We start from the raw sequence: 18,922 nt of genomic DNA on the forward strand, positions 1-18,922 counted from the left end.
TATGCCAAAAAAAAAAAAAAAAAAAAGACAACCTGAAGAAATGGACAAATTCTTAGAAAGGTACAACCTTCGAAGACTGAACCAGGAAGAAATAGAAAGTATAAACAAACCAATCACAAGTAATGAAATTGAAACTGTAATTAAAAATCTTCCAACAAACAGAAGTCCAGGACCATATGGCTTCACAGGCGAATTCTATCAAACATTTAGAGAAGAGCTAACACCATTTCTTGTCACACTCTTCCAAAAAATTGCAGAAGGAGGATCACTCCCAAACTCGTTCTATGAGGCCACCATCACCCTGATACGAAAACCAGACAAAGATGTCACAAAAAAAGAAAATTACAGGCAAATATCACTGATGAACATAGATGCAAAAATCCTCAACAAAATACTAGCAAACAGAATCCAACAACATTAAAAGGATCGCACACCATGATCAAGTGGGATTTTTCCAGGTATGCAAGGATTCTTCAGTATACATAAATCAATCAATGTGATACACCATATTAACAAATTAAAGAATAAAAACCATATGATCATCTCAATAGATGCAGAAAAAGCTTTTGAAAAAATTCTATACCCATTTATGATAAAAACTCTCCAGAAAGTGAGCATAGAGGGAACCTATCTCAACATAATAAAGGCCATATATGACAAATCCATAGCAAACATCATTCTCAATGGTGGAAAACTGAAAGCATTTCCTCTAAGATCAGGAACAAGACAAGGATGTCCACTCTCACCACTCTTATTCAACATAGTTTTGGAAGTCCTAGCCACTGCAATCGGAGAAGAAAAAGAAATAAAAGGAATCCAAATTGAAAAAGAAGTAAAACTGTCAGTGTTTGCAGATGACATGATACTATACATAGAAAATCCTAAAGACACTACCAGAAAACTACTAGAGCTCATCAATGAGTTTGGTAAAGTTGCAAAATACAAAATTAATACACAGAAATCTGTTGCATTTCTATACACTAACAACAAAAGATCAGAAAAAGAAATTAAGGAGACAACCCCATTTACCATCGCATCAAAAAGAATAAAATACCTAGGAATGAACGTACCTAAGAAGGCAAAAGAGTACAGTTTTGTACTCCAAAAACTATAAGACAGTGATGAAAGAAATTGAAGATGATACAAAGAGATATACATGTGTTTTTAAACACTTCTCTAAGTGCATTACAGAATGACTATCACATCCATTCCCTGAAATAACACTGTTCTCAATGTAGCAAGTGGTTAGCACTAATTACCGCCTTTACAGAAAATTCTTACTTCCAGTCTGCCACCTACATCCTTTGCTTCCTGGTCCCAAGGAGTTAAATCATTTTATTAGTGACTTCTGTATTCTCTTAGTGGTCTTTGTGCAAAAATATGAAAATAAGTGTATTTATTCTTATTCTGTGTCCTTTCTGAAACAAGAGGATGCATGTTATATAACTCTTATTCTGTCCTCGTTTTATTAATATATCTCAGAGTCTTCTTCATATCAGAACACAGAGCCCTTACTTATTTTTAACCAGTTTATAATAGGGTCTAAAAATTGTGTGTAGTTTATTTAACTAGTTCTTTAATAATTGGTACTTGGCTTGATTCCAATATTTTATTATTTAAAAAAATCTTACAGTGAAAAAAACCTTATGTGTGTCATTTTTATATGTGCATGTGTATCTACAAGGCAGACTCCCAGGAGTGATATTTCTAGGTAGTATAATTCTAATTTTGATAGCTAATACCAGATTTTGGCACTGATTTTAGTGCTTTGCACACTTATCAATAGCATATGAGAAGGGTCTGTTTCCCCACAGTCTAGCCAACAAAGTGTATGGTCAAGTTTTTTTTCACCTTTGGTACATGAGAAAGGGTATCTTGGTATAGTTTTAATTTTCATTTCTTTTTCATGAGCCTGATGGTAGATAGCTAGATATCTAGATAGATAGGGATAGATGCATTTAGATATCAATTTCAACACAGATATAGATAAAAAGATAAATTTCTTTGCCTTGCAATGAGAAGTAGTTTTCTTTCTTAATTTGTCTTTTGGCTTGGCTTTTCGTGTGTGTGTATTTTTTAACTGCCATACAAAATACTTTTATTTTTAAGGCAGGATTCATCAGGTTTTTATTTGATGGTTTCTAGAGTTTGAGTCATAATTAGAAAGGCCTTCCCACTTCATGGGTATAAGGGAAGTTTTAAATTTATTTTCCATGGAAATTTTAGAATCAACCTGTCTAGCTCCTATTTTTTAAGACTATGTTAAATTTATAAATTGAGCTATAGAGAACTGTTTAGTCTTCACATCTCACATTTTGTCTTTCCAGTTTTTCGTCATTCAGAAGTTAATTTCTCATAGGTTTTATACATTTATTGATAACTTTTCTGAGGTATATTGTCTTTCTGGTTGCTGTTGTAAATGTGTCTTCTATCTGCTAACTATATATTGTTTTTGTTTGTAAAATTACCTTAGTTTCATATTGATTTTATATCCTATTGCCTTACTAAATTTCTTTGTTTTTAATCATTCTTAAGTCTATTACATTGGTTTTTTCCCGCATATAATTATACCATCTGCAAATACAGGTAGTTTTATCTCTTTCTCTTTATTTTTATATTTTCAGTTTCTTTCTCTGTTCTTATTGCTTTGGCTAGTTTAGTACAGTTTTAACTAGTAGTAGTAATAATGGTAACATGGGTCATGTCTGTTTTCTTCTTTACTTTAGAAAATGTTACCTCATTGAGTAATACTTTTTAGCTTCGGGGGCTAAAATGTAGGTTTGGCTCTGTGTGTGTGCACATGCATGTTTTAGAATTTGAATAATAGTAAGGCAATATTTATAGATTCATACTATACCAACAATTTGAAAAATAATCTTTCAGGGACTTCCCTGGCAGTCCAGTGATTAATACTTTGCCTTCCAATGCAGGGGGTGTGGGTTTGATCCCTGGTCGGGGAGCTAAGATCCCACATGCCTCAGGGCCAAAACACCAAAGCATAAAACGAAGCAATATTGTAACAAATTCAATAAAGACTTTAAAAATGGTCCACATCAAAAAATCTTAAAAAAAAAAAAAAGAAAAATAATCTTTCAGCTTTTATAGGGATGACTTAAGATATTCTTATTGGCATCGAATAGAAATAATTATAGTGTTATATTTCCTAACCTTGAACCATCTTGCATTCCTAGAATCAATCTCAATTTTGACATGATGTATTATCCTTTTAATAGGATGTTGAAATTTGTTACAGTAATAAGTGAAATTGGTGAGAGAATTTATCCCATTAGAAATGTAGAAATTATGGTACAGTCAGCCTCCTTGAACTTGAGTAATACCCCTTCTTGATCCCTTGATGTTATTTTAATGCATCAACATACTTTGCATATGAGTAATGTCCTAGAATAAATACTATGAAATTATGATAAATAATAGTAATTCTCTATGGTCTTTGTACTCCAGAAATTTATAATCTGGTTTAGGTCCTATAGTAGGAACAATGAACATAGCAAGCTTAATTTTTTAACCTTTTACAATCTGTCCTTTATTCAACAATAAAGAGATAATATTGAGATAATTATTGAGATAATATTGCATAGTGATTCAAATTTAAACTCTGGAGGCCAACTTCCTGCGTTTAACTTCAGCCCTGTCCCCTAGGGCAATTGATGCTCTCTGCCTCAGTTTCCCTATATTTGCTTTTATTATTTTTATTCTTTTACAGCTTTATTGAGGTATATTTGACAAATAAAAATTATACATATTTAAGGAGTACAATGTGATATTTGATATATGTATACATTGTGAAATCATAAGCTAATTAACATATACACCACCTTACATAGTTAACATTCTTTGGTGTGCCGTGAGAAATCTTAAGATCTTCTCTAGCAAATTTCACATATACAATGCAGTATTATTAACTATAATCATCATGCTGTACATTAGGCCTCTAAGACTTATTCATCCTACATAATTGAAACTTTGTACCTTTGACCATCTCCCCATTTCCTCCATCTCCCAACCCCTGGCAACCACTATTCTACTCGCTGCTTTTATGAGTTGGACTATTTTAGATTCCACACATAAGTGTGATCATACAGTACTTGCCTTTTTATGTCTGGCTTATTTCACTTAGCATAATGTCCTTCAGGTTTATTCATGTTGTAAATGTCAGGATTTCCTTCTTTCTTGAGGCTGAATTATATTCCACTGTGTATGTACATCACATTTTCTTTATCCATTCATCTCTCAATGGACGTTTAAAAAGTGGGCCTCTTTGGTATCATCTTGCATGGCTGGGAGTATTCACTATACTCTCACCTTCCCTTGTGGGAGAAATCATGGCTGAAGGCAGCTCTCTTGGCACTGAGCTGTGCTGCCTTGGGGGAATGGTGACATGGGTAAAGTGAAACTGTTTTTACCTTCTTCAATGTGTCTATTCTTGGATTTTTTGCTCCAGTGTGGCGTGGGACCTTTCCTTGGATCTTGGGCCACATCTGTGGGTGTCTGTCAACATTGTTTTTTCTGTGGAGAGATGAGGGCTAAAAAACTCCTATTCTGCCATCTTGCTGATGTCACTCCAGAAGATTAATGTTGGTACATTATCTCTACTTGTTTATAGTTTACAGGAGGAAGAAACAATGAGAGTGAGAGCAAGACTCAAAGTAACATATAACAAAAGGGCCAAATTAAAGACGTGCCAATCAAATTAGAAGTGAGAAGGCAGATTGAGGAATTTTAAAAAAATATTTATTGTTTTTACTTATTAATATAATTAATTAAAAAAAAAATTTTTGGCTGCGACAGGTCTTAGTTGCGGCACTCGGGATCTTCGTTGCAGTGCGCGGGCTTCTCTCTAGTTATGGTGTGCTGGCTTACTTGCCCCATGACATATGGGATCTCAGTTCCCCGACTAGGGATCGAACCCTCATGCCCTGCATTGGAAGGCAGATTCTTTACCACTGGACCACCAGGGAAGTCCCAGGAATGTTTAAATTCAGTGAAAGGAGGTGGAAAGCATTCCAGGTTATGGAAACAATATGCCTAGAGACATGGGACTAAATAATAGTTATTTTCAAAGAGTACGGAATTCATAGTTACAACTGGAGCTGAACCTCTGAAGGAGGGGAGGGATACAAGAAAAGTTGAAGAAGTAAAAGAGTAAATCTTGATAACTGATTTGATGTGGAGACTGGGTGGGCCGTATTAAGTAAAAAGTAGCTATTATTGAATCCAGCTCATCAGGAGTATGCATAGAGTTTGGGGGAAAGTCTTATCTATTGGGAGAACTATCTTGAATGAAGAAAGAGTGTAAACAATACTTTGATACTGGAATGTAAAGCCAAAGTTGGGTGTTAAAGGCGAATACTTGGAAACAAGTGCTTGCGTATAAACAATATCAGCGAGGCAGAATAAGGGAGCAGTGGAGAGACAGTGCAATTGTGAAGTGAAGTGCAGTTGAGACTGAGGAGGCATTTCAAATTGAGAATTACGTACCAAGCTTTTTTACACATGTCTTGGAATGTTCGTTTTGGCTGGGGCTCTAAAGATGGCAGAATATGTTTGGAGCATCTGTATCTTAGTGATTGAGAGTATGGCTCTGGATTCAAACTGTCCAAGTTCAGATCCTTCAGCAGCACTTAACTGTGCTGCCCTGAGCAAGTTACTTGTACTTCCCATCTGATGTTTGATCTGTTCAGTGGGGAAAAAATAGTATCTAATTCACTGGCTGGATTTGAGGATTAAATAGAATAGTTAATGTAAATCCATGAGAATAGTGCTATTATTATATGGCAGTTAATATGGACTCTTCTTCTCAAAGCAGAAAAAAATAATGTTAAGTTGTAGAACAATAAAATCATTCCAGTGAGAAAATGGTGAGCTTTTCTACATTTGAGTGAAAACTTTTAATCCATACATTAAAACTATTTTTCATTGTAATTCAACAAAATGCTTTTGATTGAAATGTTTGATCAAGGCTTTGGTAACCCTAACCAAACATCACAAGAACAGTAAAGTCATCAATAACTTGGATCCATTGGATATGTTTTAGAAACCCAGATTGCTTAATCTCATTTAATTAAGACTATTTTACAAATTTGAAACGGTTAAAGACATACGGAAAGATTGTACTTCAATTTGCTTCAGACTAGAATTTTATGAACTACAGACAAATTACTAGCAGGAGTTATCACATGTGAATTGTTTGTCAAAATTAACTATAATTATATACTTATTTATTTAGCTATAGAGATTATCCAGATTATGTGGGAGCAGCATTTCCTGGAAAGATGTGTGTTACCAGTTATTCTGCAGGAATTGCTTTGGTATGTAATTACTTAATCTTATTATTTGAAAAAAATACATTTAAAAATTACCCAGCATTACAGCATATATTTTATATACTTCACATTTATATTTACATTTAGAGATTGCATTTATATTCCATCACTCTGAAAACTTTGAAGTATGTAGAAGGAATAGTATTCTGAAGTACAAGTGTCTTATTGCAATTATTTGGAAGTTAAAGTGGAATAAAAATATAATAAATACACATGTATTCCTTATTATATAGAAGAGTGCATTATGAAAAATTATCTGTAAAGATATTTCTATAACGAAAATAGATTTTTTTTTCTTGTAGGTATAAAATTGGAAAAATAGTCTTATAGATAAATTAACTTCAAAATCAAAACAAATGATCAACCAAAAAGTATGACAAAAATCCATTAAAATGTTTCAAATTTTTCTACATAATATTTAAAAGAAACCTTTATGTCTATTTTAAATATTTATAGTTCTTATAAATATTTTATATTTAAATAAATTATTGGTATAATTAGATGCATCACTGAAAGAGAAGTAATTCATTGAGCCTTTCCCCCACCTATTCATCCTTTTTAAAAATAAGTTTAAGTACTATATAGTATTTTAAAATTACAAAGTAATTTATGTTATTCATGTCCATTTTTAAAAGAACATATAGAAACATAAATGGAAACTTATATAATCTGGCATCTTCCGAGGGATGAAGCAATAATCACTGTTAACATTTTGATTAATATGTATCTCCTACTTAGGGTTTTTATCTGTTACTGTGGCTCCCCACTATATGTTTTTGCAAAAATGGGATTTTGCATGCATGTTTTTATTTCTGATACTCTTCCAATTATTTTTATTACAGAATTTATGCATGCATGCATGTATATGTAAAATTGTTTAAATTGTAGCTATAAAAAGCAAAGTTTGTTAGCAAAACTCTCTTCTTTATCCCCTTCATGAAGTCCTATGAGAGTTTATAATTTCTATTTAAATTCTCTGGTAGTTAAGTTTATTTATTTAAAATATATATACTTTGACCCCTACTTTGATTAATAAACTTTAGACAACATTGGTAATATTATCTTTGACATATTTAACCCACTCTCTCTATTTGTCATATATATTGTGAAGTTTTTATTACTTTACTAATACTTATAATATTAGTAATCTATATTAAACACATTCTTAAATATTATATGTATATACATAATATATGTAATTATGTATTACAGATGTTATACAATATATAATACACAATAATATATAATATATTAAATATTATTGCATAATATATTACCATCTTAATGTATTTATGTTTGTATTATTTATATTAATTATTTTAAAAAATCTTTTTACCTTAAGCACAGTCCATTGATTATTTGCTATGAAAAATGAGACATGTAAAATAGTACACTTCTCATATCCATTGTTAAGAGTTATAAAATTTATAATTTATTTTATAGCACTTTTGTACTTTGTCTACAGGTTGATTTTTAAGTTAAATCAATAAATTAAATCAATAAGTATTATGAATATAAAAATGGTATTAACTCTGAATCAAGAAATAAATATGTTGTTATTCTGGTAAAGCTTTGATGGCCAAAAGAGGTCTAATGGAGCTTCTCAATTTTTTTCTAACTTATTTTACTTCTGTGGGTGGAACCAGCTGCCACAGAAAATTAAACTTCATCTTCCTTTTCTTGGAATTCTTTGCTCTTTTTCTAGAATAACTTCAAGTTTAAAAAATTTTGAACACAGTGTATATAAGTGGCAAACACTTATTTTATTAATGAAAACACTTTTGCTCTCCCTCCACATTTGATTGATAATTTGGCTAGGTTTAGAATCCTAGTTCTAACATCCTTCTCGCTCAGCATTCTGAAGATTGATGTATTGTGTTTTTGTCAACTCATTATGAAGTTCAAGGATGGCAAGGAAATTGAGGGTGTTTGTAAGAGAATCTGAACTGCTTAAAGGAGGAGAGAAGTCAGTAAGGAGATTAGGAACAGTGAAAACGTAGGAACCATGGTTTGGTTGTGCTGATGGGTGTGCAGATTGTTGTAGTTGAGGTGCTAGTGGAGTTATCAGGACAGACAGCAAGTGGTCAGGATGTGGGATGCACAGAGATGACGGAGGGCTTGCAGTTATTGATAAAAATCTGTTGACAAGGTCTAGAGTGTGAACCATAGGAATGAGTGGGTGAGGCAGGATGTAGGATAGAATTATTAGAGGAGTTGAATTCAAGGAATGATGCTTTTACAAAGCTTTTATACTTATATTTTTATAAACCTTTATATTTCTTTGTTTAAAAGCTCTTATACTTTTACCACAATTGAATATGTCTCTAAACAAGAATTGTTTTTTATGCTTTAAACATAATATAAATTGTATCCTGCTGTATCATTCTGCAAATAGATTGTTTTGGTTTCCACTTATAATTTTGAGATTTAATGGAATTACAGTTAATTTTTAAAAGACTTTGTTTTTTAAGAGAAATTTTAGGTTCATAGCAAAATTAAGAGGGAAGTACAGAGATAACCCATATAGTCCTTGCCCCCCTACACACATAACCTCCTTCACTGTTAGCGTCCACACCAGAGAGGTGCATTTGTTACAGATGATGGACCTACACTGACACATTACAACCACCAAAAGTTCACAGCTTACATTAAGGTTCATTTTGGTGGTATACATTGTGTGAGTTTTGACAAATATATAATGACATATATCTAGCATTATAGTGTCATAGAGAGTAGTTTCACTGTCCTCAAAATCCTTTGTGCCTAGTAAATTGTTTGCATTGGTGCTTGATACTTTATTATATGAATGCCACACTGTATCCTTTATGCTTTTCATGGGAATTTTGGTTGTTTCTATTTTTGCCATTACAAACGATATTTAATAAACATCTCTATACATAACTCTTCCAATTTCCATTTGATCTTTTTGTAAATTGAAATGTAGTTGACGTACAACATTATGTTAGTTTCAGGTGTACTACGTAGTGATTTGACATTTGCATACCTTACAAAAAGTCATGACAAGTCTAGTAATTGTCTGTCCCCATACAAAGTTAATATTATTGACCTTATTTCATATGCTGTATATTATACCCCCATGGCTTATTTATTTTATAACTGGAGGTTTGTACTTCTTAATCCACTTTACCTGTTTCACCACCACCCCACCCCCTCCTCTCTGGCAGCCACCCATCTGTCTTTGCTACCTGAGTTTGTTCTCATTTTCTTTTGTTTGTTTCTTTTGTTTTTAGATTTCAAATATAAGTGAGAGCATACATATTTGTCTTTCTCTGTCTGACTTATTTCACTCAGTGTAATACTCTCCAGATAGACCTTCCATGTTTTTGCAAATGGCAAGATTTTTATTGGAGGGGTGTATAGTTGTTTTACAATGTCGTGTTAGTTTCTGCTGTACAGTGAAGTGAACCAGCTGTATGTATACATATATCTTCTCTTTTTTGGATTTCCTTCCCATTTAGGTCACCACAGAGCATTGAGTAGAGTTCGTGTGCTATACAGCAAGTTCTCATTAGTTACCTATTTTATACATATTGTATAAATGTGTATATATGTCAGTCCCAATCGCCCAGTTCATCCCACCCTTTCCCCCCTTGGTGTCCATACATTTGTTCACTACGTCTGTGTCTCTATTTCTGCCTTGTAAACAGGTTCATCTGTACAACAAATGGCAATATTTTTTTAAAATTTATTCTTAATTTTTTTTGACTTTTTATTTTATATTGGTGTATAGGTGATTAACAATGTTGTGTTAGTTTCAGGTGTACAGCAAAGTGATTCAGTTATACATATGCATGTATTTATTCTTTTTCAAATTCTTTTCCCATTTGGGTTGTTACATAATATTGAGCAGAGTTCCCTGTGTTATACAGTAGGTGCAAATGGCAAGATTTTATTGGCCGAGTATTAATCTACTGTGTGTGTATGTGTGTGTGTGTGTATACATATACATACATATATATATGTATGTATATGTATATACACACATGTCATATCTTCTTTATCCGCTCATCTAACAATGGATACTTAGGTTGTTTCCATATCATGGCTATGGTAAATAATGCTGCAATGAACATTGGGGTACATGTTGTTTAGTATTAGTGTTTTTGTTTTCTTTGGAAAAACACCCACAAGTGAAATTGTTGGATTATATGCAGTCCAAGTTTTAATTTTAAGAGGAACCTCCATACTGTTTTCCATAGCGGCTGCACCAATTTACAGTCCCATCAACAATGCACAGGGGCTCCCTTTTCTCCACATCATTGCCAACACTTGTTTTTGTCTTTTTGATGACAGCCATTCTGACAGGTGTGAGGTGGTTTCTCACTGTGGTTTTGATTTTAATTTCCTTGATGATTAGTGTTTTTGAGCATCTTTTCATGTGTCTGTTGGCCATCTGTATGCTTTCTTTGGGAAAATGTCTATTCAGGTCCTCTGCCCATTTTTATATCAGGTTTTCAGGGTTTTTTTTGATGTTGAGATGTGTGAGTTCTTTGTATATTTTGAATATTAACCCCTTATTATATATATTGTTTGCAAATATTTTCTCCCACTTAGTAGTTTACCTTTTAATTTTGTCGTTGGTTTTCTTCACTATGCAAAAGCTTTTTAGTTTGATGTAGTACCATTTGTTTATTGTTACTTTTATTTTCCTTGCTTGAGGAGACAGGTACAAAAATATTGCTAAGATTGATGTCAAAGAGCATACTTCCTATGTTTTGTTCCAGGAGTTTCATGTTTTCTGGTGTTACATTTAAGTTTTTAATCCATTTCAAGTTTTTGTGTTTTTTTTTTATTGTATATGGTGTGAGAAAGTAGTCCAGTTTCATTCTTTTGCATGTACCTGTCCAATTGTCCCAACACCACTTATTGAAGAGACTGTCTTTTTCCCATTAATTATTCTTGCCTCCTTTGTCATAGCTTAACTGACCATATAAGCTAGGGTTTATTTCTGGACCCTCAATTCTGTTCCATTAATCTATGTGTCTGTTTTTGTACCAGGACCATACTGTTTTGGTTACTGTAGCTTTGTAGTATAATTTGAAATCAGGGAACATGATAACTACAACTTTGTTCTTTATCAAGATTGCTTTGACTGTTCTGGGACTTTTGTGTTTCCACACAAATTTTAGAAGTATTTGTTCCAACTCTGTGAAAAATGCCATTGGTGTTTTGATAGGGATAACTGAAGCCAAGTAGATTGCCTTGGCTAGTATGGTCATTTTAACAATATTAATTCTTCCAGTCCATGAACCCATATAGCTTTCTATTTATATGTGTTGTCTCCAATTTCTTTCATCAGTGTTTTATAGTTTTCTGAGTATGGTTCTTACACCTCCTTGGTTAGATTTATTCCTAGGTATTTTTTTTTAATGCAATTTTAAAGGGGATTGTTTTCTTAAAATTTCTTTCTGATAGTTCATTGTTAGTATATAGAAATGCAACAACAGATTTCTGTATATTAGTTTTGTATCCTGGAACTTAACTGAATTCATTTATTAGGTCTAATAGTTTTTTGTGGCATCTTTAGGATTTTCTGCATATAGTATCATGTCATCTTCAAACAGTGACAGTTTTGCTTCTTCCTTTCCAATTTGGATTCCTTTTATTTCTTTTTTTAGTCTAATTGCTGTGGCTAGGACTTCTAATATTATGTTGAATAAAAGTGGCAAGAGTGGACATCCTTGTCTTGCTCCTAATCTTAGAGGAAATGCCTTCAGCTTTTCACTGTTGAGTATGATATTAGCTGTGGGTTTGACGTATATGACCTTTATTATGTTGATGTATGTTCCCTCTATACCAACTTTGTTGAAAGTTTTTTTTAAAATCATAAATGGGTGTTGAATTTTGTCAAAAGCTTTTTGTGCATCTATTGAGATGATCATGTGACTTTTATTCTTCAATTTGTTAATATGGTGTATCACACTGATTGATTGGCAGATATTGAACCATCCTTGCATCCCTGTGATAAATCCCACATGATCATAGTGTATGATCCTTTTAATATATTGTTGAATTTGGTTTGCTAATATTTTGTTGAGGATTTTTACACCTATGTTTATTAGTGATATCGGCCTGTAATTTCCCTGTGTGTGTGTGTGTGTGTGTGTGTGTGTGTGTGTGTGTGTGGGTGTATGGTGTCTTTGTCTGGTTTTGGATTCAGAATGATGCTGACCTTGTAGAATGAGTTTGTAAACATTCCTTCCTCTTCAAAATTTTGGAAGGATAGGTGTTTGGTAGAATTGGCCTGTGAAGCTGTTAGGGTCCTGGTCTTTTGTTTTTTGGGACTCTTTTGGGTTTTGATTCAATTTTATTACTGGTAATTGGTCTTTTTAGATTTTCTATTTCTTTGTAATTCAGTCTTGGAAGATTGTACATTTCTGGGAACTTATCCATTACTTCTAGTTTGTTCAGCTTGTTGGTATGTAATTGTTTGTAGTAATCCCTCATGATACTTTATATTTCTGTAGTGTCTGTTGTAAATTCTCTTTAGTTACTGATTTTATTTGGGCTCCCTCTTTTTTCTGGATGAGCCTGGTGAAAGATTTATCAATTTTAAAAAATCTTTTCAAAGAACCAGCTCTTAGTTTCATGGATCTTTTCTATTGTTTTTTGTTTCTTTGTTTGTTTGTTTTTTGTCTCTATTTCATTGATTTCCCCTCTGATCTTTATGATTTCCTTCTTTCTCCTAACTTTGGGCTTTGTTTATACTTCGCCTAGTCTTTTAGGTTTAAGGTTATATCGTTTGATATTTTTCTGGTTAATTGAGGTAGGCTTGTAGTGCTATAATCTTCCCTCTTAGAACTGCTTTTGCTTCATCCTATAGATTTTTTATCATTGTGTTTCCATTTTCATTTGTCTCAAGGTATATTTTGATTTCCTCTTGATTTCCCCAGTGACCCATTGGTTGTTTAGTAGCATATTTTTTACACTCCACATGTTTGTATTTTTTGCATTTTCTTTTGTTGATGATTTTTAATCTTATGTCCTGTGGTGAGAACAGATGCTTGATATGATTTTAGTCTCCCTAAATTTATTGAATCATTTTTTGTAGCCTAGCATGTGATCTATCCAGGAGAATGCTCCATGTGCACTTGAAAAGAAGGTATAGTCTGCTGTTTTTGGATGGAATCTATTAATTTCATCTATTATCTATTATATTTATTAATTACATCTGTCTAATATGTCATTTACGGCCATTGTTTCCTTGTTGGTTTTGTCTGTGGATGATCTTTCCATTGATGTATGTAGGGTGTTAAAGTCCCCTGCTATGTTGAATTACTGTCAGTTTTTCCCTTTAGGTTGTTAATATTTGCTTTATCTATTTAGGTTTTCCTATGTTGGGTGCATATGTATTTACAATTTTTATATCTTCTTGTTGGATTGATACCTTTGTCATTATGTATTGTTCTTTTTGTTTATTACAGTCTTTGATTTAAAGTCTATTCATCTGATATGTGTTGCTGTCCCAGCCTTCTTTTCATTTTTATTTGCATGGAATATCACTTTCCATTCTCTTACTTTCAGTCTGTGCATGTCTTTAGAGCTGAAGTGAGTCTCTTGCAGGCAGCATTTATATGGGTCTTGTTTTTGTATCCATTCAGCCACTCCATTTCTTTTCCTGGGAGCTTTTAGTTCATTTACATTTAAATAAAATATGGCTAAGTATGTATTTATTTCCATTTTGTATATTGTTTTCTAATTGTAGTAGCTCTTTTTTGTTCCTTCTTTTCTTTCTCTCTTCCCTTTTGATTTGATGACTATCTTTAGTGTTTTGTTTGGATAACTTTCCTTTTTTGTATTTGTGTATCTATTATAAGTTTTTGGTTTGTGGTTACCATGAGTTCATATATAACAACCTACATATGTACATGACTATTTTATGTCAATGATCTCTTAAGTTTGAATGCATTCTAACAACCCTACATTTACACTCCCCCTGCCCATGTTTAATATTTTTGACATCATATTTTACACTTTTTGTTTTGTGTATCTCTTACTACATATTGTGGATATAGGTGATTTTACTACTTTTATATTTTAACCTTTTTACTAGCTTTATAACCAGTTGATCTACACCTTTACTCTATGTTTGCCTTTCCAAAAAGATTTTTTTCCTTTCATAACTTTCATCTTTCTAGATATGGCTGTTTGTGCTTAGAGAAGTCCCTTCAACATTTCTTGTAAAGCCAGTTTCGTGGTGAACTCTTTTAGTTTTTGCTTGTCCATAAAACATTTATCTCTCCTTTAATTCTGAATGATAACCTTGCCTGGTAAAGTATTCTTGGTTGTAGGTTTTTTTCTTTCATCTCTGAATATATCATCATGCCACTCTCTTTTGGCCTGCAGAGTTTCTACTGAAAAGTCAGCTGATAGTCTTATGGGAGTTTCCTTGTATGTAACTGGTTGCTTTTTTCCGGCTGCTTTTAATATTTCTCTTTTTAATTTTTGGCATTTTAATTATAATGTGTCTTGGTGTAGACCTCTTTGGGTTCATCTTGTTTGGGACTCTGTGCTTTTTAGACCTTGATATCTGTTTCTTTCTCCAGGTTAGGGAAAATTTCAGCTATTATTTCTTCAATTATGTTCTCTGCCCCTTTCTCTCTCTTTTCTCATTCTGGGACCCCTGTAATGGGAATGTTAGTATGCTTGATGTCATCCCAGAGGTCTCTCTCAAACTGTTTTCATTAAAAAATTTTTTTTTCCTTTCCTGCTTTGGTGATATCTACTACTCTGTCCTGCAGTTTGCTGATCTATTCCTCTGTATTATCTAATCTACTGTTGATTTCTTATAGTATAGTCTTAATTTCAGTTATTGTGTTTTTTAGCTCTGTTAGGTTCCTCTTTATATTTTCTAACTCTGTTGAAATTATCATTGTGTTCATCTATTCTTCTCCAGAGTTTGTTGAGCATCTTTAAGATCATTACCTTGAGCTCTATAAATTGCTTTTCTCACTGTTTAGTTCTTTTTCTGGAGTTTTGTCTTGTTCCCTTGTTTGGAACATATTCTTCTGTCTCCTCATTTTGCTGTATTCCTTATATATATTTTTTACTATATTATCAATATTATAAAAGGATACAACTCAGGAACATTCAGATGGAAGAGATGCATAGGGCAAGGTATGGGAGAAGTATTGACGAGTTTCAGTACCCTTCTCAGGAATGCTGCACTTCTGATACCTCCACGTGTTCACAAACCCAGAAGCTCCCTGAACTCCTTCAGGTTCTTTTATGGAGGCTTCATTTTGTCCCTTAGCATGATTGGTGTAATCACTGGCCATTGGTGATTGAACTCAATCTCCAGCCCCTCTTCCCTTACTAGAGGCCTGGAGCAGGGTGAAAGTTGCCACCCTTTAATTAAATAGTTGGTTCCTCTCCATCCATAGGGCTTTCCAAAAATACGTCATTAACATAAACTATGATTGAAAGGGGCATATTATGAATAACAAAAGATGCTCCTTTCACTTTTATCTTTCCTGAGCTATTTTGGGACCAAAAGCCCACAATTATAACAAACAATGCTTTTATTGCTTTTGCTCTTAATCTTTTAGGAAATTACAATGGATGAAAATAAAGACCAAAAACAAAGGTGTTCAGTTAACACTATACATTTCCCTCTAATGACTATTTTCACTATATCCCGCAGATTCACGTAAGTTGTGTTTTCATTTTCATTGAATTCAAAGAGACCTTGAGACTCTTCTTTGACCAGGTGATTATTTAGAATCATGCTGTTCATTTCCCACATATTTTGGGAAAATTCCAGCTATCTTTTTGTTTTTGATTTTTAGTTAATTTTTAGTTTAATTCCATGTAGTTTGAGAACACTCTTAACATGGTTTATTTATATTTTTATAAATATTTAAAGGAATGTTCTATAATGCAGAATGCAGCATATCTTACTGAGTGATCTATGTGAGCTTAAAAAAATGTGTTCCTGTTGTTAAGTGGAGTACTCTATAAATATCAATTAGATCAAATTGATTAATAGTGAATTTTATGTCATCTGTATTCCTCCTAATTTTCTACCTGCTTCATCTGTAAATTACTGATAGAGAGATGTTGATGTCTCCAACTATTTTAATAGATTTTTCTGTTTCTATTATTAGTTCCATCATTTTTTAAATTGAAGTATAATTGCTTGCAATATTGTGTTAGCTTCAGGTATACAACATAGTGATTCAGTTATTTTTTCTGATTATATTCCATTATAGGTTATTAAAAGGTATTGAATGCAATTTCCTGTGCTATACAGTAGATCCTTATTGCTTATCTGTTTTATGTATAATAGTTTGTATCTGTTAATTCCATACTCCTTCTTTGTACCTCCCTACTCTCTCTCACTTTGGTAACCATTAGTTTGTTTTCTATGTCCTTGATTCTTTTTCCGTTTTGCATATAGATTCATTTGTATTATTTTTTAGACTCCACATGTAAGTGATATCATATATTATTTGTCTTTCTCTGTCTGACTTACTTCACTAAGTATAATATTGGGTTGGCCAAAAGGTTCATTCGGTTTTTTTCTGTAAGATGGCTGTAGTAGCACTTAGTTGTCTTTAACTTCATTTGAAACAATTTTGTTAGATTGTATGTGACAGCTGTCATATCAGTGTGCATTTAAAAAAAGATTTATCAAAATTGGTGAATTTTTATATAGTCATTTTAATATTGAAGATCAAAGAAAACAACATTTTCAGCATATTATGCTTTATTATTTCAAGAAAGGTAAAAATGCAACTGAAACACAAAAAATGATTTGTGCAGTGTATGGAGAAGGTGCTGTGACTGATCGAACATATCAAAAGTGGTTTGCAAAGTTTTGTGCTGGAGATTTCTCGCTGGGCGACACTCTATGATCAGGTAGACCAGTTGAAGTTGATAGCGATCAAATCGAGATATTAATTGAGAATAGTCAACGTTATACCAGGTGGGAGATAGCCGACATACTCAAAATAACCAAATCAAGCATGGAAAATCATTTGCCCCAGCTTGGTTATGTTAATCACTTTGATGTTTGGGTTCCACAAAAGTTAAGTGAAAAAAACCTTCTTGACCGTATTTCCGCATGCAATTCTCTACTTAAACGTAATGAAAACATTCCATTTTTAAAACAAATTGTGAAAAGTGGAAACTGTACAGTAATGTGGATGGAAGAGATCATGGGGCAAGTAAAATGAACCACCACCAACCACACCAAAGGCCGGTCTTCATCCAAAGAAGGTGATGTTGTGTATGTGGTGGGATTGGAAGGGAGTCCTCTATGATGAGCTCCTTCTGGAAAACCAAAGGATTAATTCCAACAAGTACTGCTCCCAATTAGACCAACTGAAGGCAGTACTCGACGAAAAGCGTCCAGAATTAGTTAACAGAAAACACATAATCTTCCATCAGGATAATGCAAGACCACGTGTTTCTTTGATGACCAGGCAAAAACTGTTACATCTTGGCTGGGACATTCTGATTCATCCGCCGTATTCACCAGACATTGCACCTTTGGATTTCCATTTTTTTTGGCCTTTACACAATTTTCTTAACGGAAAAAATTTCAGTTGCCTGGAGGACTGTAACAGACATGTGGAACAGTTCTTTGCTCAAAAAGATAAAAAGTTTTGGGAAGATGGAATTATGAAGTTGCCTGGAAAATGGCAGAAGGTAGTGGAACAAAATGGTGAATATGTTGTTCAATAAAGTTCTTGATGAAAATGAAAAATGTGTCTTTTATTTTTACTTAAAAACCGAAGGCACTTTTTGGCCAACCCAATGCTCTCTAGGTCCATGCACGTTTCTACAAATGGCAATATTTCATTCTTTTTTTATGGCTGAGTAATATTCCATTGTATATATATCTTCTTAAGCCAGTCATCTACTGATGGACACTAGTTGATTCCACGTCTTGGCTATTGTTAATAGTGCTGCTGTGAACATTGGGGTGCAAGTATCTTTTTGAATTAGGGTTTTCATTTTTTCCAGATATATACCCAGGAGTGGGATTGCTGGATCCTATTGTAACTCTACTTTTCGTTTTTTAAGGAACCTCCATACTGTTTTCAATAGTGGCTGCACCAATTTACATTCCTACTAACAGTGTAGGAGGGTTCCCTTTTCTCCACACCCTCTCCAGCACTTATTGTTTATAGATTTTTTGATGATGGCCATTCTGACTGGTGTGAGGTGATATCTCATTGTAGTTTTGATTTGCATTTCTCTGATAATTGGTGATGTTGATCAGCTTTTCATGTGCTTATTGACCATCTGTATGTCTTTTTTGGAGAAATGTCTATTTAGGTCTTCTGCCCTTTTTTTGATTGGTTTGTTTGTTTTTTTGTTATTGAGTTGTATGAGCTGTTTGTATATTTAGAAATTAAGCCCTTGTCAGTAGCATCATTGGCAAATATTTTCTCCCAGTCTGTAGGTTGTCTTTTCATTGTATGGTTTCCTTTGCTATGCAAAAGCTTGTAAGTTTGATTAGGTCCCACTTGTTTATTTTTGCTTTTATTTCTACTGCCTTGGGAGACTGACCTAAGAAAACATCACTACAATTGATGTCAGAGAATGTC

At 33.2% G+C, this 18,922-nt stretch overlaps 1 protein-coding gene across 1 annotated transcript in view; it reads left to right on the forward strand.

Moving 5' to 3' along the window:
- The window catches only part of ADAM32 (ADAM metallopeptidase domain 32), a 209,319-nt gene that overhangs the window by 73,269 nt on the left and 117,128 nt on the right, over nt 1-18,922 (forward strand). Inside the window, 1 exon segment of the mRNA XM_082444199.1 lies at nt 6,248-6,329. Coding sequence (XP_082300325.1) covers nt 6,248-6,329 — 82 coding nt within the window.

Source organism: Balaenoptera physalus, assembly GCF_965194825.1.
Source record: "Balaenoptera physalus genome assembly, chromosome: 21".
Classification (NCBI taxonomy): domain Eukaryota; kingdom Metazoa; phylum Chordata; class Mammalia; order Artiodactyla; family Balaenopteridae; genus Balaenoptera; species Balaenoptera physalus.